This window comes from Leucopleurus acutus (assembly GCF_964270905.1).
Source record: "Leucopleurus acutus genome assembly, chromosome: X".
In the NCBI taxonomy this organism is placed as follows: Eukaryota; Metazoa; Chordata; class Mammalia; order Artiodactyla; family Delphinidae; genus Leucopleurus; species Leucopleurus acutus.
Window position 1 is genome coordinate 59,767,058 of NC_139148.1, and position 26,764 is coordinate 59,793,821.

Consider the following 26,764-nt stretch of genomic DNA (forward strand, 5'->3'; position numbering starts at 1 on the left):
GTAGAGACCTGATCGGTAAGCAGCCTTGGAGCTGGCAGCACTGTGGAACTCGTCTATCCGGGATACTCTCGCCCTCCCCACATCTGTGCTTTGCCCTGGAAGAGCCCAGGCCCACCTCTTACCTCTCTCCCTTCTCCCCTGCAGATTCTGAGCAGACGTGCTCTAATACGTCTCACCCTGTATGTGGCCAACTAGCCCCCAAGAAGCAGCTTGGTAACCCCAGCTAGCCAGGGGGAAGAAAAGAAAGAGGAAGAGGAGGAGGGGTGGCATGTCAAGTGGCCATGGAGGGTACACTGGGGGAGGACAGTACATCCCACGGTGCACCAAAACCGTCCCCTAAGCTCAACTCTGAAGATTCATATTAGTCAGTCTAATCGAGGAGGCCCAAGGCAGAGTGGGAGGTAGGGAGGGAGAGAGAGTTCCACTAATATTCCTGGAAAAGGCTAAGGAATCAATATTTCCTTGAGATTTTTTTGAGCACCTACATTAGAGGCCTTATGCTGAGAATTACTGGCCTTTTCCTTTAGGGCACTTATCAGAAATTCAAGTGTATAGACAGTTTCGTAAGTTTTTTTTTGTTTGTTTGTTTGTTTTGCGGTACACGGGCCTCCCACCGCTGCGGCCTCTCCCACTGCGGAGCACAGGCTCCGGACACACAGGCTCAGCGGCCATGGCTCACGGGCCCAGCCGCTCCGCAGCACGTGGGATCCTCCTGGACCGGGGCATGAACCCGTGTCCCCTGCATCGGCAGGCGGACTCTCAACCACTGCACCACCAGGGAAGCCCCTTTCGTAAGTTTATAATGTCTGTCTCCTCCACTAGACTGTGAGTTCAATGAAGGCAGGAATCATGCCCATCTTCTTCCCCAAAGAATCCTCAACACCTAGAACAGCACCTGGCAAACGGTAATCACTCAACACATAGTTACCGAACAAAGGAATCCACAGGCCTGGGACCTGGAGACAATCTTTAATTTTGAAAAGGCTGGTGTGCAGAAGCAAGCCTTTTAGCCTGAAACATAATAGATGTTCAGTAGACATTCATTTTATTAAACGAAGAATAATAATAGGAAACACTTACAGTAATACCTCCTGTGTGCCAGGCCCAGTGCTAAGTGCTTTACATTCACTCACTCAATCCTCAGAACAACCCTATGAAGCAGGTACTATTATTATCCCCATTTTACAGTTGGGGAAACCGAGGCACGGCAGTTTGCCAACTTGTAAGTGGCAGAGCTGAGATCTAAACCCCAGCTATCTGGCTCTGAAGTCCATGCCTTTAGCCGCTAGATTGCCTCCCAACAACAGATCTAGAGAGACAGAGCGATTCCCCCACAGCGTCCAGGGAGGAACTTGGCGGAGCCAGGACCGAAAGCCAGGTCTGCTCTCTGTGCAATGCTTCTCCCACTGGCCACTGGTACAGAACCCCTGGGAACAGAGGCACAAGGAGGGATCTGAGAAGTCTAGATATTCATGCAGAAGAAGGCTCTAGTCGACTAGGTGGCTCTCAGCAGAAGACAGGAGGAGTCAGAGAGCATCCACCAGGGCAGACTGCTTTTCAGAGATCCTATTTGAGGCCTAAGCCATTCCCTTTTCCTGCACAATTTATCAGGGACCCCTCCTCACACACACACAAACACACACACACACACACACACACACACACACACACACACAGAGCGCTAGAACCAGCCCGAGGCAATTGAGCACCTGTGGGGAAAGGATGCATATTAGAGAGATTAGAAAGTATGATCTAAAGCCTGGTGTGTGCATAGGAAGTTGTGGGGAGAGAACAGGGAAGACTGGAGAAAAGGCTAAAACCTCCAGCAGATAAAGGGACTCAGTGATGGGATTAAAGCAAAGCACCTGCAATCAGCTCAGCCCTGGAGGCACCAGCCTTCTTATCACAACAGAACAGCACCATGGCCATGGCCTTCCTCTCCCATCTGGATCTTCAGGAAAGCCTCCAAACACTCTCTATTTTGCAGTGGATCCCAGTCCATGTCTTTTTAGGTGAGTGAACCCCAGGGGCTGGAAAGCACAAGGGAACAGATGAAGAAAGAGACCAGGAATCTCCAGATGAAGAGGGCTCCAAAGAGATCATTTGGTTGGTCCCCTCTCTCTGGGAAGGACTGTGCCTCTCCACCCAGAGAGATGGCTACTGTTGAGTCCATTAGATTTCTCTCCTCCCATCTGAGGGGCATGAAGGCCAGGAGTGAGGCTGCAGGTTTCCTGGTTTAAAGATCACCCCAGCCTTCTCTCAGGACTGCCCCCTGTGAACTAGCTGAAAAGAGTCCTATTCGGGGGCAGGGGCAGAGTTGGTGTTACTGGGTAGATGTAAGGTGATTTTCCAGTATAAGACTATGATGAGAGAATTATGGAAAATCTGCGGGCTGCGTGAGTGACTCATTAGACAGAATTTTGAGAAAGGGCCAGTTCTTCAATGGACTCAGAGAATGACAGTCATCAGTGCCGGGCAAATGGGCTGAGAGCTCGAAGCTTTTCTCAGTCAGAAACCAGGGCTTTGTGAGCAGCCAATTACAGGGGCAAGTTTGGAAACTGGACGTGGAGAAATGTCATCCTGAAGGATGGGACAGGTTAGGAGGCTGCCAAGTCCAATCTGTGGGAGGCTATATGACCCCGTAGAGCAGTGGTTCTTAACTAGGGACCTATAGACCTAGAATGAGGCAGGGAGGGACAACGTTGAATTTGGATGGAAAAAATTACCTGTTTGTTTTCACTAACCTCATATTGAAATGATGAATGTAGGCAGCAAACCACAGAAATACCTGTGAATTTGTCGGTAATAGACATCACAGAGATTTACATTTCACATGCCAGTTGTTGCAGTCATCTCAAAAGTTCATTTATGGGCTTCCCTGGTGGCGCAGTGGTTGAGAGTCCGCCTGCCGATGCAGAGGACACGGGTTCGTGCCCCGGTCTGGGAAGATCCCACATGCCGTGGAGCGGCTGGGCCCGTGAGCCATGGCTGCTGAGCCTGCGCGTCCGGAGCCTGTGCTCCGCAACGGGAGAGGCCACAACAGTGAGAGGCCCGCGTACCGCAAAAAAAAAAAAAAAAAAAAAAAAAAAAGTTCATTTATGCTCGTTACCACTTCCAAATTCCAACAATTATTGGAACTACCATTAGGCGTGGTTATTTAATGCATAAATCAAGAAGCCCATGTTACTGTATGACATTTTTGGCAATATTTTGATAACGGTGTTTTACTATGATGAGTTTCCTTTGTAAGTCTGTGTATTTTATTTTGTGCATTTAAAAATACTATTCAGAAAAGGGCTTCACCAGACTGCCAAAGGAGTTCATGGCCTGGTTCCCAGTAAATGCTCCTTACACAAAAGTGTCCTTCCTTCCTTCCTCCCTCCCTTCCTCCTTCCTAATTCTTTTCTTCCTTCTTTTTCTCACCCTGTTTCCTTCATTCTTTCTGTCTTGCTCAGAGCCTCCCTCAGCGCTTTTCCTCCTTCCTGAATGATGTTCAGAATCATGGCTGATTACTGAGCACAACTGGGAGTGATGGGGGAAAACGTAGGGAAGAGGGGGAGAGAAAAGGCAGAGAGAGGGACAAGAAGGAGGAAAGAAGCGATGAGAGAAGAATGAAGAGATGGTTTGGGGGAGATGTGGAATATAAATATTCATGACCCTTGGAATTAGGCAATGCTCCTGAGAGCCCCTCTGAGGCCCAGCTTCCAGTTAAAGGATGGCTCTCCATCTGTCTCTTCTTTTCTGGGCTTGTATTGCCATCTATCTAAACTGTTGCAATATCCTCTTTCTTGGCCTTCTATTCTCCACCCTCTCCCATATATTCCACTGCCTACAGCCAGAAGAGTCTTTCAAAGGCATCTTTGATTACAGCCCTCTGCTGCTCAAAAATAGTCAGCGGTTTTCCCTTGCCTTCTTGATGAAGTACAAATGTGTTATTGTGGGCATTCAAGGCCCTGCTCCACTCTCTGCCTCAAACTTTTTTTTTTTTTTTTTTTTGCAGTACGCGGACCTCTCACTGTTGTGGCCTCTCCCGTTGCGGAGCACAGGCTCCGGACATGCAGGCTCAGCGGCCATGGCTCACGGGCCTAGCCGCTCCACGGCATGTGGGATCTTCCTGGACTGGGGCACGAACCCGTGTCCCCTGCATTGGCAGGCGGACTCTCAACCACTGTGCCACCAGGGAAGCCCCCTGCCTCAAACTCTTTACCAGCTCATCCCCCTACTCTTCCCCTAGGTGAAGCTCGTATTCCAGGCAATCTATTCACAGAACAAATAGAACTACCATACGACCCAGCAATCCCACTACTGGGCATATACCCTGAGAAAACCATAATTCAAAAAGAGTCATGTACCACAATGTTCACTGCGGCTCTATTTACAATAGCCAGGACATGGAAGTAACCTAAGTGTCCATCGACAGATGAATGGGTAAAGAAGATGTGGCACATATATACGATGGAATATTACTCAGCCATAAAAAGAAACGAAACTGAGTTATTTGTAGTGAGGTGGATGGACCTAGAGTCTGTCATACAGAGTGAAGTAAGTCAGAAAGAGAAAAACAAATACCGTACGCTAACACATATATATGGAATCTAAGAAAGAAAAAAAAATGGTCATGAAGTACTTAGGGGTTAGACGGGAATAAAGACACAGACCTACTAGAGCATGGACTTGAGGATATGGGGAGGGAGAAGGGTAAGCTGTGACAAAGTGAGAGAGTGGCATGGACATATATACACTACCAAATGTAAAATAGATAGCTAGTGGGAAGCAGCCGCATAGCACAGGGAGATCAGCTCGGTGCTTTGTGACCACCTAGAGGGGTGGTATAGGGAGGGTGGGAGGGAGGGAGATGCAAGAGGGAAGAGATATGGGAACATATGTATATGTATAACTGATTCACTTTGTTATAAATCAGAAACTAACACACCATTGTAAAGCAATTATACTCCAATAAAGATGTTTAAAAAAATGCCAAGGTTACTTACTCTCTCACTCCTTCACTTCTGCTCTATTTCCTACACTTAAAAGATTCCCTGGGCTTCCCTGGTGGCGCAGTGGTTGAGAGTCCGCCTGCCGATGCAGAGGACACGGGTTCGTGCCCTGGTCCGGGAAGATCCCACATGCCGCGGAGCGGCTGGGCCCGTGAGCCGTGGCCGCTGGGCCTGCGCGTCCGGAGCCTGTGCTCCACAACAGGAGAGGCCACAACAGTGAGAGGCCCGCGTACCGCAAAAAAAAAAAAAAAAAAAAAAAAAAGATTCCCTGATCACCCTTCCTGGACTATCCCTGGACAACCCTTCCTTTGAGATACTGCTCAAGTCATACCTTCTCTGCAACATTGTCCTGGCAACCTGAGACTACATTATCTGTGAAAGTCCAGAGCACTTTGGAAAATTCGGTTGCATAGCAGCCTTTACACCCTTTGCCTCCTCTACCCAATAAGCTCCATGAAAACAGGAGCCACATCTTGTCATTGTTCTATTTCTTGCAAGACCAGGCTTGACACTGTTGATTCTTCCAGATTTCTTCTCCTCAGTAAAGACCTTTAAGTCCACCTCTTGTTCTTTTTTCTCTCTCATGGACATCTTTTTGTGTGTGTGTGTGGGTCTGCCTCGTATCTCTGGTTGCTGATAATACAAAAAATAGAACATACTCTTGCGAGTCAGACAGACCAGGTCTGCCATTTACTTGTTATGTGAGCTTGTGCAAGTAAGTCGTTCACCCTCTACCATTGTAGAACAGAGCTCTCAAGACCATTCTGATAATCAAAGAGGAAAGAAAACCCTCAGTCGATGTTCATTTTCTTTCTGTGATAGAAATTGACATCGGAGCCCAACCACCCCACCTCAGAAGACGTTTGATCAACAGAAGAGTGACTACCACTTCTAAGACAGGCATCTTAGACTCTGATTTCATTGCACTTTCAGGAAGAATAATGAGTAACTAGATCCTAGAAAATGAGGCAGACACTCTGATACCTTCCAAGCATTAAATTACCACAGGCCCTTTCAAGGCATTGTTCACTTCACTACTCCCTCTCCTTCACCCCCTGCATCCAGTCAACTGCAAACCCCTGAACATTCTGCCTCCATAGTATCTTTCAAATTGATTTCAGAAGTAGTAGCCTATTTCAGGTTCCCATTGCCTCTCATCTAAGTCACTGCAACTCTTAGGTGACCTCCCTGCCTACCGTTTCTCCTGCTCGCACAGTCATCTCAAATGATCTTACTGATACACAGATATGATCACGCTCTTCCTCTGCTAAGAACCATCACTGGCTTCTCATTCCATTCAGTATGGGACCTGAGCTCCCCTGCTTCCTTCCCAGTGTCATCTCCTGTTCCATGGCTTCCCATGCTCCCTGTACTTTTGCAGGTTATGGTATTACTCACAGACCTTGGACTCTTCCATCTCCAGGCCTTCGTTCGAGCTCTGCCTTGTGCGTGGAAGGCCCTTCCACCACTAATCCATCTGTCAAAATCCTACTCTTCCTTCAAGATTCAATTTAAATCTTATCTTCTGCAAGAAGCCTTTCTAGGTTGCCTAGTAGTAAAGAATGGCCTTCTCCTTTCGTCTCCATATAATGACATTTGAACCCTAACTGTATTGTTCTCACCCTCTAGGATATATCCATTATTTATGGTATCAGTTTTCCCCTCTAGACTATGAATTTCTGGAAAGCAGGAACTTTATTTTTTACATGTCTTAATATGACTTAAAATTAATTAAGCATACACAAAGTGCTTAAAGTAGCTCTTGGTTCATAATAAAGACACAACAAATGCTACATACTTTTTTTCCCAAAGCTTGAAATGAAGATACATGACCTCTCTGAGCCTCAGTTTCTTCATATGTAAAATGGGGATAATAAAATTATCTACCTCTCAGGGTCGTGAGAAGATTAAATGAGATAATGCACATTAAGTGCTGAACAGAGTGCCTGTTGACAATAAATGCTCTATACAAGGTATCAGTAACCATACTTACATTATTTTCATCGTTTTCATACTTATGCCCTTCACCCTCCTCCTTCCAGGCCCCAAGCCTGCCCCCATTGCTTCTAGCACAGGGATTTCACATGAGGTATGCTCAGTCTATGTTTGCTGAATTACTAAATTATCTTTTTTTTACTCCCGCGGGTTCTTACATTTATAGTAATACAGATCCAATAAGTAATCACAAAGCCACAGAAATTCGTCTTTGACAAACCAGCCACGTTCTTGGATTTCTGAAGGCTTTGAGCCAACTGATTAAGACGCCAGGTTTTCGCTTTACACTAGAAATGACAGGCTGCCCGTAGCCTTACACACTCATGCACACCCTGGAACCTCAGAAGGCCTTTCTTTATTTATTTGGAATAAGGGCATTGGTGGTTTCTTTCCCTGTTACCATTCACCTGCCACTTAGAGAATTTTGAAATCAAACTTCCCTGTGCTACAACTGAATGTAACAAATATATTTATCCTGAGTCATCCTCCTGTGCTTGGCATTATGCTGAAGGCTGTTTTCAAGAAGCTTACTGTCTAGGGCTTCCCTGGCAGCGCAGTGGTTAAGAATCCACCTGCCAATGCAGGGGACACGGTTCGAGCCCTGGTCCAGGAAGATCCCACACGCCATGGAGCAACTAAGCCCGTGTACCACAACTACTGAGCCTGCGCTCTAGAGCCCACGAGCCACAACTACTGAAGCCCGCGTGCCTAGAGCCCGTGCTCCGCAACAAGAGAAGCCACAACAGTGAGAAGTCCGCGCACCGCAACGAAGACCCAACGCAGCCAAAAATAAATTTATTAAAAAAAAGAAGCTTACTGTCTAAAAGGCAAAGGGCCAGACATGTAAGGTGCTAACTACACAAGCAGCAAAATGAAACAGGGCCAAATAGATGCAGAAGTAATGTGCTGTGGGTGCGTAGAGGAGGGAACTCTTCATTCTGACCAGAGAATAAGCAAAGATATCATCAAGGAGGTATCATTTGAGCTAAGCCTTGACGGCTGAGAGAATTTTGATATAGACAGAAAGTTGGAGAGAGGGTAGTCAGAATAAGGGAACAGCATCACCAAAGGCATGGAGAAGTGAAATTGCATGGTGGGTTGAAAGAATGGGGAGTAGACTAAGGTGGTTGGACCCCCGTTTCCCATTCTTCAGCCATTTGCCTCCCACTTTCTGGTTCTTTCCACAGCTGAGTACCACCTGTGCTATTATTACTTAACATTTTTTCCCCAAATTGACTCATTCCTGTAAGCTAAATTAATATATTCTTTTTTAAAAAAATTATTTATTTATTCATTTATTTAATTTTTGGCTGCATTGGGTCTTCGTTGATAGGCGTGGGCTTTCTCTAGTTGCGGCGAGCAGGGGCTACTCTTTGTTGTGGTGCACGGGCTTCTCATTGCAGTGGCTTCTCTTGTTGCAGAGCACGGGCTCTAGGCACACGGGCTTCAGTAGTTGTGGCACGCGGGCTCAGTAGTTGTGGCTCGCGGGCTGTAGAGCACAGGCTCAGTAGCTGTGGCGCACAGGCTTAGTTGCTCCATGGCATGTGGGAACTTCCCAGACCAGGGCTTGAACCCGTGTCCCCTGCATCGGCAGGCGGATTCTTAACCACTGCACCACCAGGGAAGCCCCTAAATTAATATATTCTAACAGGAAACTTTACATTACCACCATGAATTCACTTTTATTCACTACACATTAAAATAACTTTCCATCCATGAGCCACTTCAGATCACCCCATGTCCTTACAGTGGTGTGGGTATGATCACCTCATGCTAGATCATAAGGGCTATGAGTGCCGGTGCTGAGAGATGAGGCCAAGAAGCTGTACGTGGCCGGCCCATGGAGGGCCTTAAACACCAGGCTAGGGCTTCCCTGGTGGCGCAGTGGTTGAGAGTCTGCCTGCCGATGCAGGGGACATGGGTTCGTGCCCCAGTCCGGGAAGATCCCACATGCCATGGAGCAGCTAGGCCCGTGAGCCATGGCCGCTGACTTTGCACGTCCGCAGCCACAACAATGAGAGGCCCGCGTACAGAAAAAAAAAAAAAAAAAAGAAAACCACCAGGCTAACATGTTCAGACTTTATCCTGCCAGCAGTGGGAAAATACTGAAGGCTTCAGAGGAGGCAAACAACATTATGACTGTGCCTTAAAAATATATCTGCAGCATGGAAAATAGACTGGAGGGGAAGAGACCAGCACGCAAGAATAGACAAAAGCCTGCAGTCCAGACCAGAGGAGATCAAGATCTGGACCACAGCAGTGGCAGTGGAGACAGAGGCAGGAGGATGAATGGGAGAGATTTTTTTTTGGAAAGGGAGAGAAGTTAAAGATAGCTCCAAAATGTTGAAACTGTGACATTTATCCTGAGGCCTGAAATATGAATAGGAGCTAGCCAGGCAACGAGCTGAGGAAAGAGTCTTCCAGGCAAAAGGGACAATATGCACAGAAGCCCGGAGGCTGGGGAACAGAATGAGTTGAAGAAACTGACAGAAGAACAGTATGGTGGCATGCAGAGAACTAGGGGGTGGCCAGGGCCTCCATCACGGAGGACCTTCAGAACCAAGTTTATGAGACTGGACTGGATCCTAAGAGTCATGGGAAGCCATGTGAGTTGTTGAATTATTGAATTACCATTAACCCCCAGAGGTTCTCATATTTATCATTAATTTTGATCCATTAAGTAATCACAGAGCCACAGAAATGTCTCTTTGACAAACCAGCCATGTTCTTGGTTATATGCTATAGAAGGACAGAGATTTGCATTTAGCATGCTGGCTGCATCATGGCTCAAGTCGAAGCAGGTAACCTGTTTAGAAGACATTGGCAGTCGGCTTAGAGAGAGAGAATGGTGGCTTGGACAGGATGGTAGCATGGAGGTGGGGAATAGAATAATTTGAAAGATGTTTGGAGGACAGAACTGACGGGAATTAACAATTGACTAAAGGAAAGCGATAATTAGAGCTCAGTGGTGAAGAGTACAGTCTCTGGAGGAAGAGTGTGAGTTCTCAACTCTGGCTCACCCACTAGCTGGCTGTGTGACCTTAAGTGGTTATTTAACTTCTCTGAACCTGGGTTCCTCATTCACAAAATGAGAATGCTTATTGTCCTAATGGGGGCTTTATGAAGATTTAATAAAATACACATGTAAAATACTTAGTTTTACATGATGAGTGTACAGTAAATGTTGGCTATTACTATATGGGGAAAGTGAGCAAGAAAGATGAATCACAAATGATTTGAAGAAAGGACCCAGTTAGATTCATATTGGTACCATCTTTAACTTAAGCTAGTAATCATTAGTAATTTGAGGGTGTACAGGTTTACATTTATTTTTTTTTAAGTCAAGACCAAGGGTGAAAAAGGATATTACATAATGGTAAAAGGGTCAATTCACCAAGAAGACATAACTATCCTAAATGTCTATGCACCTAGCAATAGAGCTTTAAAATATATGAAGTGAAAACTAACAGAACTGGAAAAAAAATAGACAAATTAACAATTACATTTGAAGACTTCCTTGAAAGCCACAACAACCAAAACTCACCCAAAATGAAACAGATAATGTGTAACTATTAACTAAATTAAATTTTAATTTTGGAAGGTTATAAACCCTCCAGAACAGAAATCTGAAGACCCAGTTGGTTTCAACAGCATATTCTTCCAAACATTTTAAAGATGATATATCACAAATTCTACACAATCTTTTTCAGAAAATAGAAGACGAAAGAACACTTGCCAACTCATTCATGAGGCCAGACCCTGATACCAAAACCAGACAAAACAGTACAAAAAAGAAAACTACAGACCAATATCCCTCATGAATATAAATGCAAAAATCCTCAAAAAAATACTAGCAAATCAAACAAATATACCATGACCAAGTGGGCTCTATCCCAGAATGCAAGGGTAAATATTTGAAAATCAATCAACGTAACCTAGCATATTAACCACCTAAGGGAGAAAAAACACACACAATTATATCAATTGATGTAGAAAAAGCATTTGACAAACTTTAATCCATGATAAAATCTCTCAGAAAACTAGGAATAGAAGGCAACTTTCTCAACTTGATAAAGAGCATCTGTAAAAAAAAAAAAACCCTGCAGGTAACATCATACTTAATGGTGAAAGACTGAAAGCTTTCTCTCTAAGATGAGGAGCAAAGCAAGTACGTTCACTCTCACCATTTGTATTCAACATCATACTAAAAGTCCTAGCAAGTGCAATAAAGCAAGAAGAAAAAAAAAAGAAAGAAAAGCATACAGATTGAAAAGTAAGAAATACAACTGTCCTAATTCACAGATGACATGATCACCTGTGTAGAAAATCCCATTAAATTAAATACTTTTAAAATCTACTAAAAAAAATCCCTCTAAGGGTGTGGAGAAAAAGGAACCCTCTTGCACTGTTGGTGGGAATGTAAATTGATACAGCCACTGTGGAGAACAGTATGGAGGTTCTTTAAAAAACTACAAAGAGTTACCATATGATCCAGCAATCCCACTCCTGGGCATAAATCCGGAGAAAACCATAATTCAAAAAGACACATGCACCCCAATGTTCATTGCAGCTCTATTTACAATAGCCCGGAGATGGAAACAACCTAACTGTCCATCAACATATTAATGGATAAAGAGGATGTGGCACATATATACAATGGAATATTACTCAGCCATATAAAGGAACGAAACTGGGTCATTTGTAGAGATGTGGATGAATCTAGAGACTGTCATACAGAGTGAAGTAAGTCAGAAAGAGAAAAACAAATACCGTAGGCTAACACATATATATGGAATCTAAAAAAAAAAAAAGGTTCTGAAGAACCTAGGGGCAGGACAGGAATAAAGACGCAGACGTAGAGAATGGACTTGAAGACATGGGGAGGGGGAAAGGTAAGCTGGGACGAAATGAGAGAGTGGCATGGACATATATACACTACCAAGTGTAAAATGGATAGCTAGTGAGAAGCAGACACATAGCACAGGGAGATCAGCTCAGTGCTTTGTGATCACCTAGAGGGGTGGGATAGGGAGGGTGGGAGGGAGACGCAAAAGGGAGGGGAGGGGATCTGGGGATATATGTAAATGTATAGCTGATTCATTTTGTTATACAGCAGCAACTAACACACCATTGTAAAGCCATTATACTCCAATAAAGAAGTTGAAAAATAATTAATAATGATTCATATTTAACTTTATCTGAGTTTTCTTCTGAAGCTTACCCAGCAAATTTACTCTCATCTTTTTTAAAAAATAAATTTATTAATTAATTTATTTATTTTTGGCTGTGTTGGGTCTTCGTTTCTGTGCGAGGGCTTTCTCTAGTTGCGGCAAGTGGGGGCCACTCTTCATCGCGGTGCGCAGGCCTCTCACTGTCGCAGCCTCTCTTGTTGCGGAGCACAGGCTCCAGATGCGCAGGCTCAGTAGTTGTGGCTCACGGGCCTAGTTGCTCCGTGGCATGTGGGATCTTCCCAGACCAGGGCTCGAACCCGTGTCCCCTGCATTGGCAGGCATATTCTCAACCACTGCGCCACCAGGGAAGCCCCCTACTCTCATCTTTTATGAGGGTCAGAGGTAGCAAGATTTGTACCCATGGCAATCTTCCCATAAAATTCCTCCCCCTGCTATTTCCTATTTAATTAGTATGCTTACAACAACCACTTCAGCCAGCTCTTGTAAGGGGAATTCAGCCTGTCACTAGGTTTCTTCTACTCCATAACACGACTTTTTTTTTAAATGCCCATTCCATCTTTTTCCTGTTATTTTCATCTAAGCCCAAAATGCTAGAGACAAACCTGCTGGCAGGTAACTCTTGAGTTTCTTCCCCTTCTCTGAAACTTTTATCTACTATGATGTTATCTAGTCAAAGAAGTCATTCCTTTAGCTGGGTATTTTTAAATTCACAATATGTGTACTGAGCCCCTCTTTCTCATGAATGCATATTTTAAAATGGAATTCAACTCCCACTGCTGTAAGATGTACCATGTCTGCATTTCACAGCCTGCTGTGACCCTTTCTTTGCTAACAGAGATGATTTTTTCCCCTTCTGAACTTTTGAGACATTTTGAATTGGACAAAATCGAACAAAGTAAAGCAGTTTCTAATATGTGTTTTCTTCTCAGCATCAAACAGCCCGTACACTGCAGGCCGCCCCTCTCCACTGGAATGTGCTGACAGAGCAGTTCCACAAAGGAAGGAGGGTTGAGCTTTCAGAAAGGACTTCCTGAGGTCCCAGAACGGGGATGTAAGCCACCGGCCCAAGATGCTGTTTCCTTCCAATTGCCAAGTAGTGCTGTCCTTTGATCCCAGCTGAGGACCTACTCTGAGAATGTCATGGTTCTGCTGTCCTCAGTTAAGATCTCAGCCACCAAGGGGACCCAGATCCAGGGACTCAGAGGTCCTCCCGGACCACAGCAGAGCTAGGAGGGGGTTAGGAGGTCGGGGGGGATGAGGAGAGAAGAGTCTCACACTGGCCTCAACCTGCTCCTTCACTACAGAGCAGAGATCGGGGTTATGAGAGGTGTATTAAACTTGAAGAGAACTGAAGGGCATGAACCCTTTGCGTCCCCTCAGGAGCTATTCCTATTCTTCTTATACCCTACTTTCTGGTGTTCACTAAGTTCGGGATGCTGTCCGTGCTCGCCTTAGCCTGGCTCTCCTATGACGAACACCCACAGTCAAGGTAAGAAACAGGGGAAGAGTGGTGGTCCCTGTCTGTACCAAGGATGGAACCACAGGGCTGGGGTGGGGGTGGAAGGAGAGAGTGGGAGAGACAGAGGGAGAAGAGGTGGGGAGAGGAAAGAAGAGGAAAGGGAAAGGAAAGGAGGTCAGGGAGGCGAAGCGAAGGAGAGAGGGAGAGGAGCACAGGAAGGTAGAGGGAAGGGGTGGGAGACAGGAGGGCAAAGCTCAGCAAGTAACAGAGGTCTCTGCCAGGCTGCCCAGGAAGAATTGAGGCTGGTTTCTGGGTGGGTGCTCCCAGCCTCCTGCTATTTCCCTCCCACCTTTCTGACAGCTCCAGAGGAGCAGGGGCTTCCTGTGTCTCCTTGAGGGTTGGATTCAGGGACAGTACCTATAGCTCTGTGCCCAAGATATGGAAATGTGAGAAAGAGGCCCCTCTAGTGACCTGAAGGTTTTAGGAAGAACCCTCCACCTCCAGGAGAAGTAGAGGGATTGGCAAGATCTCACCCAGTCTTTCCTTCCCTTCTGTACCTGCAGGTGGTAGGCGTTCAACTTGGGTATGAAACTGGACCCTCTGGAAGTATTTCCAAATTACTTCCCAGTAAAGATGACTACGCTTCCTCTGGGTGCCCTCAGTCCCTGTTGCCCAGACTCTCCCTCCCCATTCAGCCCTATGTTTTCAAAGGCTTTGGTGGCCAGCAGTGGACATCAAGGCCCAGAGGCATAATGCAGAGCAGGGACCCAAGATGGATGGGCAGGTGGGGAGACAAATGGATAGTACCTTGCCTCAGAGTGGCAGACCCAGGTCAGCCTCTCTGAGCATCATAACCCCTGGCAATCATGTGACAGTGAAGACATCCCAGTGAATAGGGATTTGGAGCCCCCCAAGGGAAACACAGGCTACCTACCGGGATCTGAGTCCACATGTCCTCTCTTCCTTCTATCCACTACTCTGATTCAATCTCCCTCTAACAGCTGGTGAAGACTCATGACCTCTGTCCCAAACACAACTATATCATTGCCAACCACCCTCATGGCATTCTCTCTTATGGTGTCTTCATCATCTTTCCCACTGAGGCCAGTGGCTTTGCTCGGATTTTCCCAGCCATCACTCCTTATGTAGGGACCTTGGAAGAGATCTTCTGGATCCCAATTGTGCGAGATTATGTGATGTCAATGGGTGCGTACAAGAAATCATTCCATTCTCTGACCTACCTCAGGGCTCCAACTTCTATAAGCCTTGACAGTCAGTCCAGTTCTCACTCCCTGCTGGAAGAGGACTTAGTAGAAAATGAGTCCAGAACACACTGAGCCAGTAACAGGAATATGTGGCCAAGCCTCAGGTTCTGTCCAAGATCTGGGAGGCGGGGTTTGATTAGGCAGCAGGATAAGTTATAGGCATTCATAAGAGTTGCCAAGGATCCTTTCAGAAGAGGAAGCAGAAGCCTGGAGTTCAGGATCAAAGCCAAAGTGGAAAGCAGAAAGCAAAAGCCAAATATCAAAACCAAACATGAGGAAAATGAGGCATGAATGGTACAGCTCAGATGAACTTTGCCTAACTCTTGGGGGATGTCAACTGGCTTCTTTTGGCCAGTCATTTATGTAGCAGCTCTCATCTCAGGGCATCTCAAAGACACTTTCAAGTCTTTCATACTAGCTGGTACCCTCCTGGCCCATGACCCTCATCTCCTGAGAACCCCTTTGAACTTGCGTAAGACATCAAGGGATAAAGGATAGGCATCCGTCAGAATCCAGGACAACGTCCACATGCCAGGCTTCAAGCCAGGGTACTGTGCCAAATGTCCTTCTCTTTGGATGAATATCCATCCTTCTTGACACCAGAAAACAACTGAAGCCAAACATTAAAAGGTAAGATACATTGATATCTGGAGGGGCCAGGTAGCACCACTAGAGTCCCAGAGGATGGTTCTGCTCCCCTCTGAGGTTGGTATGAACCTGGATCTCAAGGACTGTGGCCTGGAGCCAATGTCTTCCATCCCAGGAGAGAACAGAAGGTGAGCACAGGGCAGAGTTGGGAAGCAGAGGTGAGGAAAGACTCTGTGACTGTTGTAGAGCAGCAAGATGTCATTCCATGATTCATCTACATTTCAATTTGGCTCGGACAGGATCCTGGGTCTGCCTACTCTCCAGAACCCGCAGCCACTGGCTTCCCTTTGCCGGGTTGCTCTAAGGAGGAAGCAGGATGGTGGTGGCTATTCCTCATTACTCCTAGGGAAGAGAACTCTGGAGAGCCTCAATTGCCATCAGCCTGGGGAGAGTGGAAGACAGCTGTGGTTCCTGGGTAGAGAAGGAAGGGATGGGCTTAAATACTATGGAGCTAAGAGAAAGTAGGCAGAAGAACTCAATGTAGCCCCAACTGTAGTAGCACAGAGCTGCAAGGCAAGCAGCTGACCCTAAGGACCAACCTCAGGGCTAACCCAGGATGTGGAGGTTAAAGACAGAAGAGTGGAAACAAGCACAGTCAGGTGACAGAAGAACTGTCTCCAGCAGGAAGCCCTGGAGGAACCCCTTACCCCGTCCTCAAGCACCAAGTTTGTTATACCACTTGACTCTTTGGTTTCACAGGTGTGTGCCCAGTGAGTGAGTTGGCCTTGAAGTATTTGCTGACCAAGAAAGGCTCGGGCAATGCTGTGGTTATTGTGGAGGGTGGAGCTGCTGAAGCCCTCTTGTGCCATGCAGGAGCCTCTACCGTCCTCCTTAAACAGCATAAAGGTTTTGTGAGGTTGGCACTGAAGACAGGGTGGGTCCCTAGGTTCTGGTGCCCTATCATCAGGGTGCCATAGGTCCTCTGTAGCACCTGTCCAGAATGGTGCCCTTCCTTGGAAACCTGTTAGAGTGGGTTCCCTCTTCATTCTGACTGCTTCTCTCTACTCGCTCACACTGTGCCTTAAGGGTGTTTGGGCCTCCAGACACATTCTGGTGGGTACTTTTAAAGCTTGAAGTTAGAGAAAAAACAGTAAAAGACCTTTTACCTTCTGCCCATTAGCCTGGTAGGCTGGGGGTCTGGGGAAGTGGGGCTTCAGTCTATATCAACCCATGAACTGCGAGGCCCAGAGAACTTACCCAGGGCAAGGAAGGCACTGGGCTTGATGCTGTGGAGATTGCAAACATGCAAAAGACATGGATACTGCCCCCAAAGAGCATATAATCTGGTTGGAGAAATAGAATGCATTCATTCCACAGTTACTGAACAGCTACTGTGTGTCAGGCATAGTACTAGGCATTAAGGATATAAAAATAGATAAGACCTGGTCCTTGCCTTTAAGGAACTCAGAGTCCAATGGAAGACAGACATATTCACATATAATTACAAAATATTTCCAGAAGCCAGCCATTTACCAGCTCAACTATCGCCCCCTGGTCTACCACCCCATCGTCTCTCCCCTGGATTATTACAACAGTCTCCTAAGTGCTCTCTCTGCTTCTACCCTTGCCTCCCTCACATCCAAGAGTCTATTCTCAACCGTGGCCAGGATGATCCTATTCAGCGTGAGTCAGATCATGTCACTACTCCAAATGCTCCAGTGGCTCCCATTTCACACCGAGCAAAACCAAAGTCTTTACAAGGGCCTGCAAGACCCTAAATTATCTTGCCACGTCGCTGATCTCATCAGTCACTGCCCTCCCCCTTGCTCACTCCATTAGAGCTACACTGGCTTCCTTGCTGTCCCTCAAACAAGCCACACGCTCCTCCCTTAGGGCCTTTGTTCTACTTGTCCCCTCTGTCTGGGACATTATTCCTGCAAATAACTCTTTGGCTTATTCCTTTACCTCCTCCAGGTCCTTGCTCAAATGTCTCTTCTCAATAAGGTCTATCCTGACCATCCTGCTGGATCTTTTTCCCATTGCGCTTATCATCTCCTCATACGTCATCAATTTTATTTCTTTACATATATGGTTTTCTATTTGTTCATTATTATTGTTTATTGTCTGTTTTCTCTCAATAAAAGGTAAGCTCCATGAGGACAGAGATTTTTTTTTTAATCCATTGTGTTCACTGATGTGTCCCCAGGATTTAAAAAAGTGCTGGCACGAAGAGGTGGTAGGAGATCGAGAAGATGGCGGAAGAGTAAGACGTGGAGATCACCTTCCTCCCCACAGATACACCAGAAATACATCTACACGTGGAATAACTCCTACAGAACACCTACTGAACGCTGACGGAAGACCTCAGACCTCCCAAAACGCAAGAAACTCCCCACGTACCTGGGTAGGGCAAAAGAGAAAAGAATAAACCGAGACAAAAGAATAGGGACGGGAGAGCGCAGGGGAAGGACTGGGATTGGCGGCGTGAGCACAGCCTGCAGGGGGTTGGTGCACCATGGCTGGCAGGGAGGGAGTCCGGGGAAAAGTCTGGACCTGCCGAAGAGGCAAGAGACTTTTTCTTCCCTCTTTGTTTCCTGGTGCGCGAGGAGAGGGGACTGGGAACGCTGCTTGGAGGAGCTCCAGAGACGGGCGCGAACCGCAGCTGACGGCACGGACCCCAGAGACGGGCATGAGATGCTGAGGCTGCTGCTGCCGCCACCGGGAGGCCTGTGTGCGAGCGCGGGTCGCTGTCCGCACCTCCCTTCCAGGGAGCCTGTGCAGCCCGCCAATGCCGGGGTCCCGGGATCCAGAAACAACTTCCCCAGCAGGGCGCACGGCGTGCCTCATGGTGGTGAGGCATCCCGACGGCCTCTGCCATCGCAGGCTTGCCCCGCATCCGCGCCCCTCCCTCCCCCCGGCCTGGGTGAGCCAGAGTCCCTGAGGCAGCTGCTCCTTTGACCCCGTCCTGTCTGAGCGAAGAACAGATGCCTTCCAGCGACCTACACGCAGAGGCACGGCCAAATCCAAAGCTGAGCCCCAGGAGCTGTGCGAACAAAGAAGAGAAAGGGAAATCCCTCCCAGCAGCCTCAGAAGCAGCGGATTAAAGCTCCACAATCAACTTGATGTACCCTGCATCTGTGGAATACATGAATAGACAACGAATCATCCCAAATTGAGGAGGTGAACTTTGAGAGCAAGACTTACCATTTTTTTCCCCTTTTCCTATTTTTGTGAGTGTGCATGTGTATACTTCGGTGTGAGATTTTATCTGTATAGCTTTGCTGTCACCATTTGTACTAGGGTTCTATCCGTCCGTTTTTTTTTTCTTTTTAAAAAAATTTTTTTCTTAATAATTATTTTTTATTTTAATAACTTTATTTTATCTTTATTTTATTTTATGCTCTTTCTTTTCTTTCTTTCTTACTTGCTTCCCTCCTCCCTTCCTTGCCTCCTTCCCTCCTTCCATCCTTTCTTTCTTTCTTTCCTTCTTTCCTTTCCTTCTTTCTTTCTTTCTACTTTTTCTCCCTTTTATTCTGAGACATGTGGATGAAAGGCTCTTGGTGCTGCAGCCAGGAGTCAGTGCTGTGCCTCTGAGGTGGGAGAGCCAACTTCAGGACACCGGTCCACAAGAGACCTCCCAGCGCCACATAATATCAAACGGCAAAAATCTCCCAGAGATCTCCATCTCAACACCAGCACCCAGCTTCACTCAACGACCAGCAAGCTACAGTGCTGGACACCCTATGCCAAACTAGAAAGACAGGAACACAACCCCACCCATTAGCATACCGGCTGCCTAAAATAATAATAAGTCCACAGACACCCCAAAACACACCACCAGACATGGACCTGCCCACCAGAAAGACAAGATCCAGCCTCATCCACCAGAACACAGGCACTAGTCCCCTTCACCAGGAAGCCTACACAACCCACTGAAACAACTTTAGCCACTGGGGACAGACACCAAAAACAACGGGAACTACTAACTTGCATCCTGCAAAAAGGAGACCCCAAACACAGTAAGATAAGCAAAATGAGAAGACAGAAAAACATACAGCAGTTGAAGGAGCAAGATAAAAACCCACCAGACCTAAGAAATGAAGAGGAAATAGGCAGTATACCTGGAAAAGAATTCAGAATAATGATAGTAAAGATGATCCAAAATCTTGGAAATAGAATAGAGAAAACGCAAGAAACATTTAACAAGGACCTAAAAGAACTAAAGATGAAACAAGCAACGATGAACAACACAATAAATGAAATGAAAAATACTCTAGCTGGGATCAATAGCAGAATAACTGAGGCAGAAGAACGGATAAGTGACCTGAAAGATAAAATAGTGGAAATAACTACTGCAGAGCAGAATAAAGAAAAAAGAATGAAAAGAACTGAGGACAGTCTCAGAGACTTCTGGGACAACATTAAACACACCAACATTCGAATTATAGGGGTTCCAGAAGAAGAAGAGGAAAAGAAAGGGACTGAGAAAATATTTGAAGAGATTATCGTTGAAAACTTCCCTAATATGGGAAAGGAAATAGTTAATCAGGTCCAGGAAGCACAGAGAGTCCCATACAGGGTAAATCCAAGGAGAAACACACCAAGACACATATTAATCAAACTGTCAAAAATTAAACACAAAGAAAACATATTAAAAGCAGCAAGGGAAAAAACAACAAATAACACACAAGGGAATCCCCATAAGGTTAACAGCTGATCTTTCAGCAGAAACTCTGCAAGCCAGAAGGGACTGGCAGGACATATTTAAAGTGATGAAGGAGAAAAACCTACAACCAAGATTACTCTACCCAACAAGGATCTCATTCAGATTTGATGGAGAAATTAAAACCTTTACAGACAAGCAAAAGCTGAGAGAGTTCAGCACCACCAAACCAGCTTTACAACAACTGCTAAAGGAACTTCTCTAGGCAACAAACACAAGAGAAGGAAAAGACCTACAATAACAAACCCAAAACAATTAAGAAAATGGGAATAGGAACATACATATTGATAATTACCTTAAATGTAAATGGATTAAATGCTCCCACCAAAAGACACAGACTGGTTGAATGGATACAAAAACAAGACCCATATATATGCTGTCTACAAGAGACCCACTTCAGACCTAGAGACACATGCAGACTGAAAGTGAGGGGATGGAAAAAGATATTCCATGCAAATGGAAACCAAAAGAAAGCTGGAGTAGCAATTCTCATATCAGACAAAATAGATTTTAAAATAAAGACTATTAGAAGAGACAAAGAAGGACACTACATAATGATCAAGGGATCGATCCAAGAAGAAGATATAACAACTGTAAATATTTATGCATCCAACATAGGAGCACCTCAATACATAAGGCAAATACTAACAGCCACAAAAGGAGAAATCGACAGTAACACATTCATAGTAGGGGACTTTAACACCCCACTTTCACCCATGGACAGATCATCCAAAATGAAAATAAATAAGGAAACACAAGCTTTAAATGATACATTAAACGACATGGAGTTAATTGATATTTATAGGACATTCCATCCAAAAACAACAGAATACACATTTTTCTCAAGTGCTCATGGAACATTCTCCAGGATAGATCATATCTTGGGTCACAAATCAAGCCTTGGTAAATTTAAGAAAATTGAAATTGTATCAAGTATCTTTTCCAACCACAATGCTATGAGACTAGATATCAATTACAGGAAAAGATCTGTAAAAAATACAAACACATAGAGGCTAAACAATACACTACTTAATAACGAAGTGATCACTGAAGAAATCAAAGAGGAAATCAAAAAATACCTAGAAACAAATGACATTGGAGACACGACGACCCAAAACCTATGGGATGCAGCAAAAGCAGTTCCAAGAGCAAAGTTTATAGCAGTACAGTCCTACATTAAAGAACAAGAAACATCTCAAATAAACAACCTAAACTTACACCTAAAGCAATTAGAGAAAGAAGAACAAAACAACCCCAAAGTTAGCAGAAGGAAAGAAATCATAAAGATCAGATCAGAAATAGATGAAAAAGAAATGAAGGAAATGATAGCAAAGATTAATAAAACTAAAAGCTGGTTCTTTGAGAATATAAACAAAATTGATAAACCATTAGCCAGACTCATCAAGAAGAAAAGGGAGAAGACTCAAATCAATAGAATTAGAAATGAAAAAGGAGAAGTAACACCTGACACTGCAGAAATACAAAAGATCATGAGAGATTACTACAAGCAACTATACACCAATAAAATGGACAACCTGGAAGAAATGGACAAATTCTTAGAAATGCACAACCTGCCAAGACTGAATCAGGAAGAAATAGAAAATATGAACAGACCAATCACAAGTAATGAAATTGAAACTGTGATTAAAAATCTTCCAACAAATAAAAGCCCAGGACCACATGGCTTCACAGGCGAATTCTGTCCAACATTTAGAGAAGAGCTAACACCTATCCTTCTCAAACTCCTCCAAAATATAGCAGAGGGAGGAACACACCCTAACTCATTCTACGAGGCCACTATCACGTTGATACCAAAACCAGACAAGGATGTCACAAAGAAAGAAAACTACAGGCCAATATCACTGATGAACATAGATGCAAAAGTCCTCAACAAAATACTAGCAAACAGAATCCAACAGCACGTTAAAAGGATCGTACACCATGATCAAGTGGGGTTTATTCCAGGAATGCAAGGATACTTCAAAATACGCAAATCAATCATTGTGATAAACCATATTAACAAATTGAAGGAGAAAAACCATATGATCATCTCAATAGATGCAGAGAAAGCTTTCGACAAAATTCAACACCCATTTATGATAAAAACCCTGCAGAAAGTAGGCATAGAGGAAACTTTCCTCAACATAATAAAGGCCATATATGACAAACCCACAGCCAACATTATCCTCAATGGTGAAAAACTGAAAGCATTTCCACTAAAATCAGGAACAAGGCAAGGTTGCCCACTCTCACCACTCTTATTCAACATAGTTTTGGAAGTTTTAGCCACAGCAATCAGAGGAGAAAAGGAAATAAAAGGAATCCAAATTGTAAAAGAAGAAGTAAAGCTGTCACTGTTTGCAGATGACATGATACTATACATAGAGAATCCTAAAGATGCTACCAGAAAACTACTAGAGCTAATCAATGAATTTGGTAAAGTAGCAGGATACAAAACTAATGCACAGAAATTTCTGGCATTCCTATACACTAATGATGAAAAATCTGAAACTGAAATCAAGAAAACACTCCCATTTACCATTGCAACAAAAAGAATAAAATACCTAGGAATAAACCTACCTAAGGAGACAAAACACCTGTATGAAGAAAATAATAAGACACTGATGAAAGAAATTAGAGATGATACAAATAGGTGGAGAGATATACCATGTTCTTGGATTGGATTAATCAACATTGTGAAAGTGACTCTACTACCCAAAGCAATCTACAGATTCAATGCAATCCCTACCAAACTACCAATGGCATTTTTCACAGAACTAGAACAAAAAAATTCACAATTTGTATGGAAACACAAAAGACCCCGAATGGCTAAAGCAATCTGGAGAACGAAAAACGGAGCTGGAGGAATCAGGCTCCCTGACTTCAGACTATACTACAAAGCTACAGTAACCAAGACAGTATGGTACTGGCACAAAAACAGAAATATAGATCAATGGAACAGGGTAGAAAGCCCAGAGATAAACCCATGCACATATGGTCACCTTATCTTTGATAAAGGAGGCAGGAATGTACAGTGGAGAAAGGACAGCCTCTTCAATAAGTGGTGCTGGGAAAACTGGACAGGTACATGTAAAAGTATGAGATTAGATGACTCCCTAACACCATACACAAAAAGAAGCTCAAAATGGATTAAAGACCTAAATGTAAGGCCAGAAACTATCAAACTCTTAGAGGAAAACATAGGCAGAACACTCTATGACATAAATCACAGCGAGATCCTTTTTGATCCACCTCCCAGAGAAATGGAAATAAAAACAAAAATAAACAAATGGGACCTAATGAAACTTCAAAGCTTTTGCACAGCAAAGGAAACCATAAACAATACCAAAAGACAACCCTCAGAATGGGAGAAAATATTTGCAAGTGAACCAACTGACAAAGGATTAATCTCCAATATTTACAAGCAGCTCATGCAGCTCAATAACAAAAAATCAAACACCCAACCCAAAAATGGGCAGAAGACCTAAATAGACATTTCTCCAAAGAAGATACACAGACTGCCAACAAACACTTGAAAGAATGCTCAACGTCATTAATCATTAGAGAAATGCAAATCAAAACTACAATGAGATATCCTCTCACACCAGTCAGAATGGCCATCATCAAAAAATCTAGAAACAATAAATGCTGGAGAGGGTGTGGAGAAAAGGGAACACTCTTGCACTGCTGGTGGGAATGTGAACTGGTACAGCCACTATGGAGAACAGTATGGAGGTTCCTTAAAAAACTACAAATAGAACTACCATATGACCCAGCAATCCCACTACTGGGCATATACCCTGAGAAAACCATAATTCAAAAAGAGTCATGTACCAAAATGTTCATTGCAGCTCTATTTACAATAGCCCGGAGATGGAAACAACCTAAGTGTCCATCATCGCATGAATGGATAAAGAAGATGTGGCACATATATACAATGGAATATTACTCAGCCATAAAAAGAAACGAAGTTATTTGTATAAATATTTGTAATTTGAGCTATTTGTAATGAGGTGGATGGACCTAGAGTCTGTCATACAGAGTGAAGTAAGTCAGAAAGAGAAAGTCAAATACCGTATGGTAACACATATATATGGAATTTAAGGAAAAAAATGTCATAAAGAACCTGGGGTAAGACAGAAATAAAGACACAGACCTACTAGAGAATGGTCTTGCGGATATGGGGAGGGGGAAGGGTAAGCTATGACAAAGCGAGAGGGTGGCATGGACATATATACACTACCAAACGTAAAATAGATAGCTAGTGGGAAGCAGCCGCATAGCACAGGGAGATCAGCTCGGTGCTTTGTGACCACCTAGAGAGGTGGGATAGGGAGGGTGGGAGGGAGGGAGACGTAAGAGGGAAGAGAGAATGGAACATATGTATATGTATAACTGATTCACTTTGTTATAAAGCAGAAACTAGCACACCATTGTAAAGCAATTATACTCCAATAAAGATGTAAAAAAAAAAAAAGTATAAGAGGTGGTAGTGTTCTTCCTCAAAGAAAAAAAGAAAAAGTGCTGGCACATAGAAAGAACTCAATACATATTTGTTGAATGAAAGATGCACCATAATGGACATATGTATAAAGCACTTTGGGAGCACCAACTGATGGAAAGCCTTCCACCCAAAGTAGAGGTTTCATAGGTGGGTGACATCTGAACTGTGAATTGAAATATTAGTAGGCATTACCAGTTAGACCAAAAGGGAGAAAAACTCAGGCATTCAGTGAGGTCCTATGATGACATGCCTGGCACTATGCCAGGCCCTGGGGTTCAAAGATGAATAAGACATAGTTCCCCCTTTTGATTAGCTTGCTGTCTACTGGGAGTCAGCCAGGCAAGGTGATGACTGTAGTACAGAGTTGGGGTAGTGTTAGTGTAGGAAAGAGGTAAGCACCAGATGAGGGAGGTGGGAGTGGGAGGAAATGGAGGGGCTCAAAGAACTGGAGGTGGTTCAGGGGATGAAATTGGAGCTGAGTAGTGAAGGGCGAAATAGAATTAGTTACGTGAAGACAGAGGGAAGGCGTTTCTGGCAGAGGGAGCAGGATGTACTAAGGCGCATAGACAACCAAGAACGTAGCACACTTAGTATGGCTAAGCAGATTGCAACAAAGGGCTGAGGAGAGGGGAGGCTAGCCAGGTAGGCAAGGCTAGAGCACAAAGGCCTTGCTAAGCAGCGTGGCACAAAGTGAGGAGCTCTGGAAGAGTTTTAAAGAGAAGAGTGACATGTCCAGATACAGTTTAGGAAGATCACTCTGGATGCTGGGTACAATAAGGGCTATTAGATTTCCTGAGATTACTTTCCTCCCATCACAAGACAAGGTGCAGCAACTCCCCTCAAAGGGTTCACTTGTGGGAGGTGGGTGTGGAGCATAGCAAGAATGAGACACAAGGCTGGAGATGCTTGTGTTCTTGGACTCTTGTCCTATAATGGGGAGATTGTAGAGGTTTCCTACCTTGGAGAGGGTTTCACTGCGGGGAGCTTCCTGGGAGAACTCACACTCCTGCACGTCTCTTTGCAGATCATACCTTGTTCCCTCCTATTCCTTTGGAGAGAATGAGGTTCACAGTCAAGAGACCTTCACTGAGGGCATGTGGCTAAGGTTCTTCCAAATAAACCTTGCAGGACAGAATCAAAAAAAACCCTGAGACTAAGTTTCTGTACCTTCCACGGCCGGGGCCTCACTCGAGGATCCTGGGGCTTCTTGCCTTTCAATCGGCCCATTACCACTGTTGTTAAGTTTTTCAGCATCTTTGGACCACTCTGGTCCTTGATTCCCCCCACTCAGGTCATCCCTCAAGTCTCAGGGGACCCGGCACACAGCTGGGACAGGCAATGGGAATTCCAGTGGCTGTGGTTGAGGGCAGGGTGGGGAGGACAACTAAACAGATCAGAGTTGTGGCCATTCACGGGAGGGACACAGTTCAGCAGCTGCCATGAGGGCATCATTACTCGCATACATTCCTTCAGCACTCTCTGAGTTTACTCTCATTCTCTTAAGCATGCACGAAATTAGGTATTTGGAGAACATGGGACAGTATGGGGTTGGAGCAGAGTGAAAGAACAAAGGAAGGGGAGGGGACCCAGTTACTGAGTTTCAGTATGTGGCTCCCTCTGAGGAATGGGTAATTTGAGTTGGGTGGGGGGAAAGGTCTGATGCTTGTCTCTCCTCCTTCCCCACAGCTGGGGAGCCCCTGCCAATTCCCAAGATTAAGAAGCCAAACAAAAAGACGGTGGACGAGTACCACGCACTCTACATCAGGACCCTGTGCAAGCTGTTTGACAAAGTACAGTATGGCCTCCCTGAGACCCAGGAGCTGACAAACATATAACAGGAGCTGGATTTCCCCATTATTGAACCCCCAACGCATTAAGGGATCCAAGTAGGGCCACATGGAAAGTAGAATCTGGGGAGAGGGGGAGATCTCAGGGTTGAGTGAGGAGGCCAACCAAGCCAGAAAGTACTTAATGAGTCCAGCTTACAGGAAGGAACCAGAGGGATGGAGAAGAGTGGGCAACAACCCAGTTTAGTAAGCAG

At 44.9% G+C, this 26,764-nt stretch overlaps 1 protein-coding gene across 1 annotated transcript; it reads left to right on the plus strand.

Moving 5' to 3' along the window:
• Positions 1-1,921: 1,921 nt before the first annotated feature.
• Positions 1,922-26,558, plus strand: LOC309978382 (diacylglycerol O-acyltransferase 2-like protein 6; the record flags this gene model as incomplete). The annotated part of the gene is given in 11 exon segments (XM_082864835.1): positions 1,922-2,012; positions 13,565-13,655; positions 13,657-13,673; positions 14,207-14,229; positions 14,233-14,254; positions 14,257-14,276; positions 14,645-14,849; positions 16,256-16,430; positions 25,748-25,838; positions 25,841-25,961; positions 26,410-26,558. Coding segments are annotated over 11 exon segments (1,005 nt in total).
• Between the last annotated feature and the right edge of the window lie 206 nt (positions 26,559-26,764).